The sequence below is a fragment of the Metopolophium dirhodum genome, chromosome 1 (assembly GCF_019925205.1).
Source record: "Metopolophium dirhodum isolate CAU chromosome 1, ASM1992520v1, whole genome shotgun sequence".
In the NCBI taxonomy this organism is placed as follows: Eukaryota; Metazoa; Arthropoda; class Insecta; order Hemiptera; family Aphididae; genus Metopolophium; species Metopolophium dirhodum.
In genome coordinates this window covers 44629149-44646008 of record NC_083560.1, presented here as the reverse complement: position 1 = coordinate 44646008, position 16860 = coordinate 44629149, and the positions used below count along the sequence as shown (strand labels likewise).

Here is a 16860-nt window from a genome sequence, read left to right as displayed (position 1 = left end):
TTGTTCAAGGAAGGGATCCAGACAATTTTTCAAACACAGTACCATGGGAGGGCTTTGCCCCTCACCATAGTCGCAACTAGATAGTTCCCGTCTGCTCAGCACCCTCAAATAATTTGTTAGCATACCAAAATAACTTAATTAATTACATAATATGCACTTACACTATAGTGTATTAATTTCTATAATGTCACGATTAAAAATTTACTACAGACTAGCATCAAGGGCGTAATTTCAAATTTTTTTTCGTAGATAGCCTGGTACTCGTGTACAACCGCATTCACATTAACACAATGTCTGCGGGTGGCGGATACGAAATTGCATATTGCCTAAATATTGCCCCTTATTAAATAAACTTCAACTCTGGCCACTGGCACATTTAAATTGGAAATGGTAAATTATTTGGTATTATTATTAGATAAATTAGGAAAAAACCCGAATCATATCAAAATTTTTTTCAGAATTTTATTCCACCGTATTAATTATATTGGTAATAATATTTATTTTTGTCTTCAGGTTCCGTCAACGACATGCAATATAGCCATATAGGAGAGTTATTTCTGTGAGTCATTAAAATATCATGTCATTGAAGTGAATAAAAAAGTCTTAGGATTCGATTGATAATAAGCAAATAATGACTCAGTGTCTAGTGGACTTTGAATGAAGAACGTTTACGTTGAAAGAATACAAAACAAAAAAAGTCGAGAAATCAAAAATCAATCGTTTTGACAAAAATATTCAAAATTTGAAGTTGGAAATTTTTAAAATTGAAAATTTACCAATTATTTATTCTAAATAACAAGAAAATAATCATATACAGTTATTTCACACTGACACTACAGTGCTCTTTAGTTAGAATAATAAGCTACCTGTATACACTTCAGCTGGCTGGCTATTTATGCAAAACCATAATTAATCGTAAGTATTTAAAGTTGATTAAAAAATAATAAAAAATATAAAACACAGTAGGTACCTACCAATTTGACATTTGAAACTACATAACACTGTGTTTTATATTCTTTTTTATAATCTAATACATTTTGTTATCAGTGATAAACCACAGTATTTGAAAAAAAAGCTACTTGAAACCATTTTATATATATACCTACATCTTATTTGATTATTAAAATTACTCTACACGAGCACACTCTGATTTGTTGTCTCGAACCTACGAGTGAGTAACATAGTAAATGTTCACTTAGAAGATCACGTTCACGTTTAGGTTTAGCCTCGTTAGTTGAATATATTTTAAGTGAATGTCGATTCAAAATATTACGAAATACTTAATGATAAGAAACACTAAGAACATTATAGGTAGGTATTCTGTGTTCTTATGTCAGTATTTTACGGTAATTAAATTTTTTAGCAAGTTTTGCGTAAATACTACGTAATATTAATAGCGAAATTTAAAATGCCCATGAGTCATAACTTGTATAAAAACAGAATTATTGTCAAAAACCTACATACGAACATATACACAATTATATTAATCTAGGCCAGCGATTCCCGAAGTGGGTTTCACGGAACTTAAGGGTGCCGTGCTAAAATCTCAACAGTTCAGCCTAGTGATGTGGATTTTACGAAAAAAAAATTTTGGTAATTTACCGAGTAAATTTACTAAATTTATGGTAAAATTAGTACATTTTTATTAAAATTTAATTTATAGTGTACTAATTGTTGAATTTTTTCACAATGTTATGTAAAGAAGGCAAGATAAATATAAAATAAAGCATTAGTATTTAATCTCTTTAATAAAAATAACAATTAATAATTATAGTAAAATATAAAATAAAAATAATTTTACCGGTTTCAAAATATATATATATATATATATATAAAATAAAAATCGGTCATTATCATTTTATAAAAATCCTGATTTGTATTATAATCCTAATATCTTGATAAAAAATACAAATAAGTGGTCACTCAACTGTCTGAATGGTAAAAAAATGTAAATTATAAATTTACTTTACCGGTAAAATTGTACATGGTAAATTTTCGAGAATCACATCACTAGTTCCGCCAGAGGTATGTGAATATTGGGAAAATTAATTTTATTGTACTTGGAAAAAAAGTTCACCTAAATAATAGTTACTAGTATAAATTGTATAATAAAGCGATAAAATATACGTTTTACAGACTTTGGGGTTCCACGAAAATTATTCCGAAGGGTGCCGTGGTCGTAAAAATTTGGGAACCGCTGGTCTAGAGATCGGATTTTGATACATTTTCATCGTTTTTTCTGGATACGATGCTTTCCAAGATACAAATGTGTTTCAAGTACCTATAGACTATGCTAACAACAAACTGTTTTCTGTGCATTTATTGAATTTTTCGATGTTTTGGGGAACTTTTAAACGTTTTCAATGCATTTTTTTAATTTTTTTAGATCATTTTTTTTATAGTGATGTGAATCTTGTAAATTTACTATGTTAGATTTTTCCAGTAAAGTAAATTTACAATTTACATTTTTTTACTGTTAAAATAGTTAGTGACCACTTTATTTGTATATATTTGTATTTTCAAGATATTAGGATTATAATACAAATCAGGATTTTTATAAAATGATACTGACCGATTTTTATTTTATATGTATATATCTTTTTTTTTTTGAAACAGGTCAAAATTATTTTATTTTTTTATTTTACTATAATTCATAATTATTAGTTGTGATTTTTAATAAAGGGATTAAATACTAATAATGCTTTGTTTTATATTTATCTTGACTTCTTTACATAATGTTGTGAAAAAATTAAACAGGTAGACTATAAATTGAATTTTAATAAAAATGTATCAATTTTTCTGTAAATAACCAAACAAAATGTTGACGTAAAATACACACATTAATTTTTTAATCTATTTCTAGAGACATCACGAAAAAAAAACACAAAAATACAATATGTAAAATACTGATATTCCTGTACTAAAACCACATTTATTTTACATTTATTTTCAATACTGATTTTAATGCCATACATAGTACATACCAATTGGTTGTTAATCAGTATATAGATATGATCTGACATATTATTTATGTTTTATTATAGTATACACATTGTTTCAGTGGTAGGTACGCATTTTTTGAAGGGGTATTTTTCATTATTTTTAGGGAGTTTTTCAAAGTTTTTAGGTCATAGCGATCATAGCGGTACATGCATTTTCTTTAAGAGCATTTTTCGATATTTTTAGGACATTTAAATGCAAGCCCTAATTTAACCATTTATAGCGATATTTATTTGGTGCATTTGTTATGCTCAGTGCGCACTGAATGCAAAACATATTCGATCTCACCAATATGCAGTAAACTGGTTAGGTTTGTTATTTTTTATTCTATTATTAATTGCACTCAATGCGCACTTATGTACCACCGATTTCGAAAGTGCTCATACTATTATATAACTCCATTCCATTACGGGGTAAAATTTTGATATAATAATATTCGATATAATAAATACTGGTGTAGAACTAAATCAGCACTCGTAAAGTGGTAGTGGTAGATTAGTGGTAGTTTTTAGCGGTAGTGGTAGTGGTTTGAGGGTATCCAGCGTCTACAGAACGGTATCTACTGCAGCTATCTTGGTAGTAACAGGCATTGTCCCGGTACACCTGATGGCACGCGGCCTTTGTGAACTACGGCTGCTCCAAAAATTCGAAGTAATAAATGCCAAGGGAATAGTAGATAAAAATGTGTGGGGCTGGTAATAGTAGGAATGGGTTGAGGAAAAGTGGACGAAGCGGCTGATACCAGGCGTAGGTACGTAGCTGGGCAAGTCGAGCCCATATGGGTAAACGGGTTATTACACGACACAGTTGTTGACGGGGCACGGCTTTTTCCAATCTAGCCTCCACAGACTTGTGAGAGTGGAGAACCCATGTTGCAGGACATGTGGGGATCCTATGAAACACACATTCTTCAGGTGGCGAGAAGGCGAATGGAACTAGAGTTCATAGTGTGCGAGGACGTAAATCTGGAATCCATAGTAACTATCTTCAGGGACGGTGCCTAGGGTGGGGGGAGGGGGGCAAGGGTGGGCGACTACCCACCAGGATAAGTTCTCGCCCTTCTCTCACCCCCCCCCCCCCCTCATAATATATTTTAACTCTTATTTTTACTGGTGTGTTACCGTTTTTATGATGGACATTATAATATAATCGTAAATACTAAATGGGATTACTATCTTAATTTTTAACTCGCCGTAATCAATAAATATTTAAAAATAGCGACGTTCACCTATTAGTTAGTCAGGTTTCCCACACGAGTCGTTATTCTGTTAATTGTGTATGTGTTATGGATATGTGTCATGTGTGTATGTGTGTGTGTGTGTGTGTGTCGTGTGTGTACACTGTACACTTGTGCATGGTCACATTTCGTTCATTCGTTGGTACTTGGTATAAATATTCATCGGTATAAATGTTCGATTAAATCTCAAAAACTAAAAAAAAATTAACAATCACGTTGACGGTTGATAGCCACCCACGACAACTGTAAGTTAATGATGCAGAAATACACTTGTACAGATAAAAATATTTTTATATTTAAATCTTAATTTGAATTGTCATTTTAGATTCTGAGTGGAGCAAGGAAGCTAGTGGTCTTATAATGGTGTTTATTTTTTTTTATATCCTGTATACAAAATTTCTACCATTGCTTCGATTTCAACATATAGTACCTTATCTTTTAGCAAATTGTATCAAGATGGTACTTTAAAAAGGTCATTTTTCATTTTTATCAATAGTTATTTAATGCCACGGGAAAAACCACCGAAAAATTACGAAAAACCGCTAAAAATGGGATTTTAATTTTTAACGCTTTGTTAATCACCATAGAAACGAATAAAAAATAATAGTATTATAATATTAATTCAACTTACATGATATAATAAATAATAATAGTACAAAATATCCAGACTGATAAACCGTCTCCGCTCAGATTGGTTTTCTTATACAATGATATTATAGCACTGAATTCAAGTTTAATACAATCCATTGTACATTGACCCACTTATTGTAACCTACTGTACAGCAGAGCGACATTCACTAACCCGCTTTTTATTTTGTAAATATTACTATTATGACGTATTAAATATAATATGTTATTATATAATGCAGAAACTCAATTTAATAGTGTTCACTGATACATAAATCATTATTTTTTTTCTATTGATAGAAGTACAATTATTGTTGAGCTTGCCACTTCAAAAAATTGACTCGCCCTTTATCGTCCTCCTAGGGAAAAAATTCTGGTACCATCCCTGACTATCTTGCTGACTAACCGGGAAAATTGGCACGCAGAAATGGGCTACAAAGAAAAAGAGGACCAACAGAGGCAAAGGGATCATGGGCAGCGATAGTACGCCAGCAGAGGCCAGAGTGCTGATTAAAACTGTATTTTAATCATTTGTACCTAATTATTGTAACTACTGTAAATCTGTAAACCGTTATTGTAACTATTGTACATGCGCTGTTATTTAATTAATACTTATTTTATGTAAATAAACGATGACGGACCGGTGGGAAAGCAAACCATAGGCAGGTCCTCCCCTGGTTCTGGGATTCAGATTAAAAAAAAGTGGTATTGGCAGTACTGTAGTAGTTGTAGTAGTGGTACTTTGTGCAATTATGACTTATGAATCAAAAACGCTCTACGTTTCAATGTTTTATAATAGGTTGATCCACTTGAATTTTTAAACTAACCAATAGCTAAACGTGAACTGACGAGTGAACATTGCAGGGCACACACAAGTGTGGGGTGAAACGTATGGCAATGTTATTGCAATGGTCATGCAGTGTGCCACATGCAGCGGTTTGTGGGAATTTTTTTTCACTGCATTGGTGCGCACCCGGACTCAAACGATAGAACAATATTATAGAAACACATATTTCTTTAAAGTACAACTGTGGGTGTTGGCTCACCACAGTTGTAGGTACCACAGGTTAGGCTAGTACCTATCTATAGATAAGTTTGTGTATGGAAGCGACACTGTCTGGATCAGCTGATCGGGTTCTTGTTTACCTATGATCTGAAGTCTGAACCTCCGAAAAACATGGAAACGCCGCCCGCGCAACAACATGATGTTACACCCTTCATTACCCTTATTACGAAAACCCTTACTGCCTCGATGGCGGGTAAGCAGCGCGGGGTCGGCTTGTTTACCATTCACTATTCCACGTATGCCACGCCCCCTCCCCCAGTGTACCGTGTTCATCCCCAAACGCCCGATTCGAGAAACTCACAATGGCGCGTACCTCTGTTCATAAAATAATTTAATTACTAAAATGTTGGGCTTCACAAACAACTGTTACAGAGTTCATTAAAACTGGGTTGGTTAAAACAAATAAAACTGTGATACCACGCTTAGGAGTTTGTAAATTTGCAACAAAAATATGATATCCATAGATTTTATACTAGTAGACGGAATATGGATGTAGTTTCAGCGGTCAGACATGACTGCGCTGTTCGGGTGTACAGAATTACACAGCGCATGCGCACTAGAGATACAATAAACTGTGTACAACTATATATAATATATATATATATCAACGAAACGCAAAATATTTAAGGACCGCACTACCCTACCCCGCCGTCCTTATATGCCTCGTCAACAGGTCAACCAGTATAAGGTCATATTATATGATCACATCGATTTATTAACTGAAATATTGATAAGAACACAAATATTGTCACTTGAGTACTTCAGCTGAGTTCAGCATTCTTTTCTTTGTCCTTGAGTCTTGACCATAGACAAAGAAAACGGTATTGGCATATTTATTTGGTTCTTGACAGTTTTGATTTCTTTTAAAGTTTGTAAAGAAATATTTTATAATTTTATTTTCACTGTAACTTAAATTTTTTTAAATTATACCGCATGAAGATACCAAAGATACAGGAACATTAAGAATATTGTTAATTGATATAGTGTTGGTAATCATCGAAAATATGTTTGTAAGTATATAGGTTCATAATTTATATCATATTACTTACAATGTAGTAGGTACATTATTTATTATACTGAATATATATTATATTAATTGGTATGTTATTAATGTAAATTCATAAAATATAAAATGTTTTAAATTCACTTGTATGTAGTACCGAACATGAAATGTATATATATTAGACTTTTATTAGTGAATCACAGTAGGTATTTTGATGATGTTGACAAAGTATTATCAAAATAGTTTCCATTTTTATTTCTATTCAGGTACCTATGAATAAGTAATGATTAAAAGTTTACACACCAATACTTTTTTTCTACCTGTCAATTTAGATTAATAATTTTAATAAAATAGTTATGATAAATTTATTTTTAATTTTATTAGATTTATAATAGAATATTTCTATCTCATAGTTCACTAGGAATTTAGTAACACGAGTGAATTCATTAGATCCTTTCCTGTTATAAATAATACTATAGTAGTAACTTCTCTCAAATATTTGAAGTCAAATGAAAAATTGAAATTATGGAAATTTTTACTTACATTGTGTAATTTTAATTACTAGAAAGTAGAGAAAATTAATTTTAAATATTGTTTGATTAAGAATATTTTCAATTTAAAATTTTGAACTTACTTAAATGACAAATAGTTTGGTTTGATTTAATTTCATTCTGAGTTCAGCTCGCTTCGACATTTGAACAGTTTAACCTCTAAAATAGAAGAATAAACTAAAGAAGAAACAGGTGTAAGAGCTATTATTACTAAAGGTAATCAAGAAAAAAAGTAACTTAACCTCTTTTAGTTAAAGAATCAAATATGATTTTTAATGTTCAAATTATAGGTAGATATAAATATTAATAAATTAATCACCTAACCAACTGAAAATAACCGTAACTTATCATGAACTTAAATATTTTATATTTTGATAGAAAAAAACTACTAAAAAATACTACACTTAATCCACACTTAAACGCATCAAATTCTTATAAAGGTCTAATAATTAAAATATAAATAAATATATATATATAAATTCAATAAATATTTTTCGATATTAAAAACTTATTTTTGTTGTAATCAAAATGTATATATTCCCTAGCATAGGATACAGAGACATAGAGTCAATAGTATTTATATAAGTATATTGTAACTATATTAATGTATATTATGTAAGTATTTTAAAATTAAAAACACAAAAAAATAAATTTAATTATTTAACTATAATATTTATAATCTTTAACTTAATAAACTAAAATATTTTAATTAAATTATTCATCTAATAAAATTAATTCATAATTTTGAAAATAATATGTGTGCTAGTAGATATCTAACTGATCTGCTGTACAGTAGGTATCGAGTGTACCCTGTCATTATTGATTTAGCTGTTAGTCACTGTAATAGATATGTTAAATTTGAATTAAATTATTGCATATGAAAAATAATTCTGTGTGAAGATGGTGTTCCGGCCTATATTACTTGACAAATTTATATTGCAACTAGGTATAGTAATTTATTTTACAATATTAGTAATACCATAGTTTGAATTAAATTTTATCGAAAACATTGGACTTATTATGTTATTAATTAATATAATAGTTTAAATGTATTTATAATTTATATGATATATTATTGCCATTAACTTTGCATCCATACCTCTTACCGTAAAATAGAATGAATTAATCTTAAATATTTTAAAATTTTCACTGTGTATAATATTAAAATATAAAAATATACCTACGTAAAAGTTCCAAGTCATCACTAATAATATTTTTAAATCAGGTACAACAAAATAACTAAAATAGTTATTCTTCATTTAAATTTCCAATTCCATCAAACTTTGAACTTTATTAAAATATCTAGAAAAATAAATTGGGATTGTATATTTTTAAGTTTTTTGGGTTTCAATGAATAAGAAGAATCTTGAGCCTAAATATTTTTATAAACTTAAAAAACTTTCAAATTCCTAAATGGCATTTAGCTTGAAATATTTTGAAAAATGAATTGAGTATACACAATTATGTGGTAACAGTGGAATGTTTCTGTTTCTACAGTTAAGGGACAAACCAGGCAACGCCAGAGGGGACAGCTAGTACTTATATATTATATTAATTATAACAGAGCAAACCGCCAGTTATTTATTAACTTGAGCTACATATTAGGGAGTGCTAAAATTATGTAAACTAAACTCGGGGGCTGGTCTTTTCCTCCAACACCGCCCACCATAAATTTCAAAATCATTAAAAAGAAAGTTTTGTTATAACTTAAACTTAATTACCTACCTATTTAATTGTAAATATTATTTCACTTACAAAGTAAATAATTGTATTGTTATTATACAATATAATATTTTACAACTTACAATTACACAACAAATCCAAATAACAGACTTTTGATATTAATTAAGAAGAATATAATGTATTATTTCAAACCTATTTTCTTTGTTTGTGCTGTAGATTATCCAACACTAATTATATTTTCATATTCTTTGAAATATCCCTCTTAATATTTAAAATGGACAAGTCAGTTATCCATTTCTGTAACATATCTACTTGAAACCTCAACTAATTTTTAATTTGTTGCATACTAGAAAATCTAGTTAACAAGTTATAGAAAACAGAACTTGTTGGAGTTTGAAATAAATAAATAATGTTAGGAAACACTCTTTATTTTTTTTTAAAATAAAAACATGAATTGAAGCACTTCCAAGCACCCCCTAGTTGCGCCTATGGTAATTTCAATCAAAATATACCAAGCTTTTGTCAATCATACCGATGGACGTACCTAATCATGCAATATTAGACTTTTGAATACTGATATTAATTGTTTATTATGTATAATTGAGTTCCATCAGGCCACTTTATCAAATTTTGTTCTCCAACAACTATTATAATTATTTTCGTTTGAATATTTAAAATGTATTAAATTTAAATGTAAAATGTGATTTGTTCTATCACAAGTAAACATAATCACAAATTTTAATCAGTTTTCATTAGTCTCATCGCTTTATTAGCTTTATCGATTGTAGGTATTGACAAATAATACATACAATTAATATACAATTATACAATTAGTATAATATAATATTCTTTTTTGTCCACGCACACAATGCCATGACTTGAACGCACGCATGTGGTAGTCACATAACTAATTAGTAATTGATTAATAAATAATTATCAGTGATTCGCTTACTACAACAGCACTACGCACACATTTACAAAGTCCGCTCTCACGCACTTAGGAAAATGCCTAGCTATGTTGAATTCCATAAGAATTGTCTGTTTGCAATAAATTATTCCCTTAATACTTTTTTAATTACATCGAAAAAAACTAAAATCGTAATTTTACGAGTGAATATTCTATTTCCTAAAAGTATTATATGCTTCAGACGTATATAAAAAATATTACTGGAATTGCAGTATTAAGCGTAAGATGTGTGTAATTTTTTTTTTCCATCGGTCAACAACAATTTAGGTACCTACTTAAAATGCTACGATTTTCTAGATCAGTATCTTTTCTGATAGAAAAGTGAATCTATTTGGTACCTCCAAGTAGGTAGGTAAAAAGTGTCAAGAAAAATAAAAAATAAAAAAAAGTAAAGAAGTACAAATTTGTGTAACTCAAAAATTAATAATTGTAGACTCTTGAAATTTTCACCAAATATTTATATTAGCATTTTTCATAAATAGTAACATTTTTAAAATATTTTTTTTTAACTATTCTCGATAAAACCTTTTTTATTTAACAAAAATGCTTGAAAATTGAATTCTAGATTTCATATGAGTTTCATTAATTGATGTTCAAAAATATTAAAGATGGATTGGATCAATTATTTTTTGTATTCATTTAAAGTTCAAATTTTGACAAAATTCATCAAAAATTCGAAAATGTTTAAACAATTTCAATTATAATTTCATAAAAGATTTTATTTTCACAGCTAACATTAGAAGTTTAAAAGAAGACTCTCCACATATGTTTCTATATTAAGCAAAAAAAAAAGTTTACTGGAAACTAATATTCATTTTCTATGAGTTTGAATCCAAAATTTTTACAATAATTTTTTCTTTGGTAAATTAACGAATTTTCATCTATCAATTTTTGATTTTTTGTTCTAATTCAAAAACAAATAGTCCTAGATACATAACATTTTTACCAAATGTTAAAAACGACATTTTACATACATGGTACTATTTTCAGAAAATGTTGACTCTTTATGAACTATTTATAGCCATGAGAAAAATTGTTCAAATGTGGTAAATTATTTTTTAGTTAGAAATTAATAAAAGCTTATCTTTTCATAGCTAACATTAGATATTATAATACAAGGTTCCCAACAAGTTTTACTATCTATTTATCATCACAATCAGTGGCGCACACTCAAAAATAAATAGGGATAGCATATTAAATCGGTTACCTCTATGGCTTATAGACTAATGGCTATAGCCCATAATTATTCAATCGTTTATTTTCAATATTTTTATACGTAGTAGAATTCGTATGATGTAAATATTTTAGAGATATGGGGACCACCCACCCACCTATCAAAAAAATCAGGGGTAGCAACTGCTACCCTTGAACCCTTCCGTGAGCGCCACTGATCACAATTTAAATAATTCAGATACCTATAAATAGGTGCTATAAATTTCCCTGAGTATAGAAAATGATAATCTAAGTTTTAGCGGAATGTTTCAAGTTTCTACGAATAGTATTTTTTTTTTTAGAAGATGATGCTAATTGTAGTACTAATGATACTAATTGTAGCATTTATTTCATACTTCTATTTACAATTAATGGCACTGCCGATTTCTTTTGTGTTATAATATCTGTATAGGTAATGTAGTTTAAAAATATATTCAAAATAATACAATACCAAATTTTTACTCAGTTAAATATTGAATTAATGTATATATTTTAAGTTTTATCAAGCAATTAATATCATTAAATAAATAGTTTTAAATTATATTAACTATGTTTTTTTATTAGAAAAAGGTCTAAGGTCATTTAGTATCTACTCTGTATTGTGTATACAATAAAGCAAGATAAGAAATGTTTTGGCATTTAATTAATTATCAAATAGTTATTAAAAATAATAATAATTAATTAATTCTGGAAGTTTTTTTCTTTACAAAGTAGATAAGTTTGTCAGTTGTGTTCTACATTCTTTATGTTAAACATTCATTCAATGATTTTTAGTAAAAAAATATAATATAAATGTTTAATATGGGAATATTTTGCAGTTGTTCTAAACTTCAAGAAAATGAAAATAATTTAGTATGTAATAGTAGTAATAACGATATAAACATTTTTATTACACTGAATGTGATAATATAATATATAACATTAATATTTATAGCTATTTAAATCTTATTCTTATTTTATAATTAGAGTGCATTTTGCAAGTTTTGTCAAACCCAATTTGGGGGGATAGGATGGCAAAGATTCAAAAGTAATCAATGCAAATCGCATAAAAACAAAAACCTTCATCAGCTTGATAAAAATAATTGCACGAATGATTCCGTAGTTAGTGATGACACCAAAGGAGACTGTCAAACATCTTTAAGTAATTAATATAAAAATATATATTGTTAAAATTATTATGTATATTTAATGAAGATGGTGTTAATATTTAGGTACATTTTGGTCTGATATTGCTTTGGCAGATACAAATAGTTTTTCTGATCAAAATGATGTTATTGATCAACCAGCTGATTCTGTACCTGTTGAAAATCCAGAAGGTAAAAGTAATATTTCAAAATAATATTGTTATAATATAATATAATGTTCAACTATATTTATAGCAGGTGAGGCAGAAGTTGGAGTTTTATGTCAATATTCTATTGAAGACTTTGAACTAATGAAGATTATTGGTGATGGTACTTATGCCACGGTGTTCATGGTTGAACATAAAAGAAGCCAATGCACCTATGCTATGAAAGTTATAGAAAAAGAACGTGCCGCTAAGAATATAGTAATTAATATATTTTAATTAACAATAGTTATAAATCATAGCATATATTATTGATGTTAAATATACAAGAACACAGTATATTTATTTTCAATTAAACATATTATAGTTCTGTATAGAAGTAGTACTTTTTTTTCTTTTTTTTTTGTATTGGTATAGAAAGGCCAATATTTTTTTTTTAATTTAACCAATCTATAGTCTGTTTAAGTTAAGAAACACCATCCCCGGTGATCAGTTTTCGTCGATAGTGGTCAGGCAACACCTATTTGTCAACTCCAACAAGTCAAATATCTATATACCTACGCCTAGCAAATACATAATATTACCACGCCCCTGTGTACAAGTCTGACACTGATTGTGTTTCTTAACTTAAATAAAGTATTTATATTATCATACAATGTTTGAATAGCTTATAACAGCCAATTATCTAAAATTGTATGGTCTGGTGAACAATCTGATAAAGTGGCGCATCTATCCATTCAAATAAAATAAAATTTCACTTTTTTAACACATATTTTTCTTAATTTTTCACTAAATGAAAAAATGTATTAACTTGAAATTTAGAATTGTGGTCATCTAATGCTCTTGATGTGCTTAAAAATTGATTATTTCATTCCGTGTCTGATGCTTTATTTGGCACACTTGAAAATCACAGAAATATTTGAATAAGAGTAGTTAACTAGGTGATTACTGATTGGGTGATGTATAAATATTTTTAAATTGGTGATCTTTTTTCCTAATGGGCGTATTTGACATATATTTCCTAAATAGGTTTGCACTTACTATAGCTCATCATCGAGTTTGCAAGTGGATTGCCTACATCATATTGTCCACGGATTGTCTACTTTAATTACTAAATTGCACATAAGTTAATTTTAATTTGAAGTGACTAGCTGTTTTGCCAGACACTCAAATCAGGTTTTTGAATTTACACTTTTTCCATACAAAAAGCACCAAATATGTGATGCCATAGAATACATTCAATCTGCAGAATGAATATTGCATATACATTAAAAAAAAAAATCAAATCTTCTCCGGGCAACGCCAGAGGGGACAGATAGAATTTATATATATTAATTCAAATAGATAAATATGTGATATTTCTCTTTGCACTTGCACAGTTCTCTTCTAGCTTGTGAACATCAAGTTTCTCAGTCAGAGGCTTCTCGTTCATATGGCCTTTAAGCTATAGGGACACGGTTCCATCCATAGTATATGATCTGAGGATAATACATATAAAATATTTAATATGTTATAATATAATACATATTTTAAATTTCAGGATATTAACTGGGTACAAAACGAAAGAAATGTTTTTATAACTGTCGCTGAATGCTCATTTTTTGTTGCTCTCCATTGTTGCTTCCAAACAACCAGCCAATTATTCTTTGTGATGGAATTTGTTCGTGGAGGTGACTTGTTGTATTTTATGAAAAGAAAAAGAAGATTGACCGAAAATCATGCTAGATTTTATACAGCAGAAATTAGTTTAGCTTTGAACTTTTTACATACTAAAGGTATAGTCAATTGTTTTTTGATCAATATAATAATGTATTATTTTAATTCATTGTAACCCTTGACACAGTCATAATATAATTAATATTTTAATTCATATCAATTTTATAAATAAACAACTTTTGTTTTTAATAAATCTATAGAATTATATGTTAAAAGATTAAATCATTTAATATAATAAATAAAACATGATTATAAAGTTAATACTTGATAGCAAAAATAATGCTTCAATAATTTAATATTAAAAGTGGATACTCAACATAGTCAAAACTGTTTTATTTGTTTCATTAGAATATATATATATATATATATATAACTTTTGATGCTTAAAATAATCACCAAATATTTATATTATCATTTCCTATGATGAATAGGAGATTTTATATAATATGTTGAGCTTTTTGACCTAATCTTTTTTAATTGTTTTTTAAATTTATTTTGATAAAAAAAATTTTAAGTAGTTATTATGTTATAATAAAAAAAAAAATAAACTATTAGTACCAAATACTTTTTACCATCATTAACTAGTATCATACTGAAATCTTGAAATTAATTGTACCTACTTATTTTTTGCCATAAACACCACCAACCTATTTACACCATTTTATGGTACTTTGAGAGAAGACAATGATAGTTAATAACAATATAATATGATATAAAATTATAATAATCTATATATATTAAAATTAAATTTGGTACAGAGATAGATTAAACCTTGGGAAAGAAAAATAGGCTAAGATGTCCAATCCGGGATGGTTCTCAAAAAAAGGATTTTGAGATTTACGATGGACATTTTTGTTTATAAATGGTTGCTATAGGTTTTAATAGAAATTATTATTATTAATGCAATAAGCCTGTGTATTTTATCTCCATATCTGCTCAAAATCATTTTTAATATGTTTAACATTCAATAAGTACTTAACACATTTATTTCAGTGATCTACTCAATGATGAATAACATTCAAAGCTCTCTATACAGCCATGTAATATTTGTTTTGAAATTTAAAGTGCATTTATTTTACAGCTCTTCTGGTGGAGTATCTATGTCCATGTTTGTGTTTTTGGATATAGTTAGCATACCATTTTTTATTTATTTATAAACGATTTTCAATTATTTTTTGTCAATTTACAGGCCCTTAATTATTAATAAATATTAATAATATTTATTTTACTAATCGCCTATTTTTTATTAGCTAATTATCTCAATCTGATAATAAATATATACTAGTTGTTTGACCATGAAAAAATTGTTGAATTGATTCAACTGTTTAAGTTAATTATATGTTTCTATATTTCAGGTATAATATATCGAGATTTAAAATTAGAAAATGTACTACTTGATCATGAGGGTCATATAAAATTGGCGGATTATGGATTGTGTACAAATCTAAAATGGCCTGGAGAAAAAATAGATTCATTATGCGGAACTGCAAATTATATAGCCCCGGAAATTATAAGATTTGAACCATATGGATTTAGGTACACATTTTTTAAAACTAAATTTAATATACACATTTTTATTAATAATTATTGATATTTTGGTATTGAATAAAAAATATATGTTATACACATTTACCTTATATAAGCTTTATTTAATTAAATTAAATAGCTATATAAATATTTCATGTTAATCTAAATTTGTTTTGTTTTTCAGTGTGGATTGGTGGGCTTTAGGAATTATTTTGTATGAAATGTTGGTTGGAAAAAGTCCATTTGATATTAAAGAAGTACCACCTAATGAAGATTACAATACCATTACATTCACAAGTACTTATTATAATACAAACAATGGTTATTTAAAAACAGGTTCCTCATTGTTTGAAAATTTTATTTTATAGGGATTTTATATAACCCTCTGAGTATTCCAAAATACCTTTCTGGTGAAGCAACTTGTGTCTTAAAGGGACTTTTAAATAAAAATGCTGTTGACCGTTTGGGTTGCTTCGGTGATGTTAAAGATTGCCCATTTTTTAAATCTATTGATTGGAAAATGGTAAATCAACCACAGTTTATTGTTTTAAATCCTAAATATTAGTATAATTTAATAATTTATATGATTTTAGTTGGAACAAAAGAAAATTCAGCCTAATTATATACCACAACTAGATTCTGATCGTGACCTTACCAATTTCTCATCAGACTTTACAGACAAACCTGTACATTTGAAACCTGATGATCAGTAAGTAAATATAACATTAGTACTTATTGAAAAATGTCATAAAAAGTAAAAAAAAAAATAATAATAATACTCTGATTCAAATAATAATCATTATAAATAGTAAGTTGATAGAGAGTGGTATTGTACAAATTTAAAAGTTAGATATATTATGTATAAGCTTAAATTGTCACTAACAGATTTTGAAAAATAATGAATTTTCATTTATTTTATACAAATAAGTTTTTAACACGGTTGTAAATATACTAGTTGCACAACTTTATGAAATGAATGGACC

At 28.1% G+C, this 16860-nt stretch overlaps 1 protein-coding gene across 1 annotated transcript; it reads left to right on the top strand.

Moving 5' to 3' along the window:
* Nucleotides 1-12147: 12147 nt before the first annotated feature.
* On the top strand, nucleotides 12148-16590 carry LOC132939335 (atypical protein kinase C-like). The gene is made up of 9 exons (XM_061006442.1): nucleotides 12148-12198; nucleotides 12313-12487; nucleotides 12558-12662; nucleotides 12726-12895; nucleotides 14175-14409; nucleotides 15706-15886; nucleotides 16062-16174; nucleotides 16246-16400; nucleotides 16471-16590. The coding sequence occupies exons 1-9, from the start codon at nucleotides 12148-12150 to the stop codon at nucleotides 16588-16590; spliced, it is 1305 nt and encodes a 434-aa protein (XP_060862425.1).
* The last annotated feature ends 270 nt before the right edge of the window (nucleotides 16591-16860 follow it).

What these genes read in the sequence shown, in the direction of transcription:
- LOC132939335 (XM_061006442.1), top strand. Translation starts at nt 12,148, where the DNA reads ATGGGAATATTTTGCAGTTGTTCTAAACTTCAAGAAAATGAAAATAAT. An exon ending in GAACTTTTTACATACTAAAG is followed by an intron (nt 14,410 to 15,705) that starts GTATAGTCAATT and finishes TCTATATTTCAG; the next exon opens with GTATAATATATCGAGATTTA. An exon ending in AATCTATTGATTGGAAAATG is followed by an intron (nt 16,401 to 16,470) that starts GTAAATCAACCA and finishes ATATGATTTTAG; the next exon opens with TTGGAACAAAAGAAAATTCA.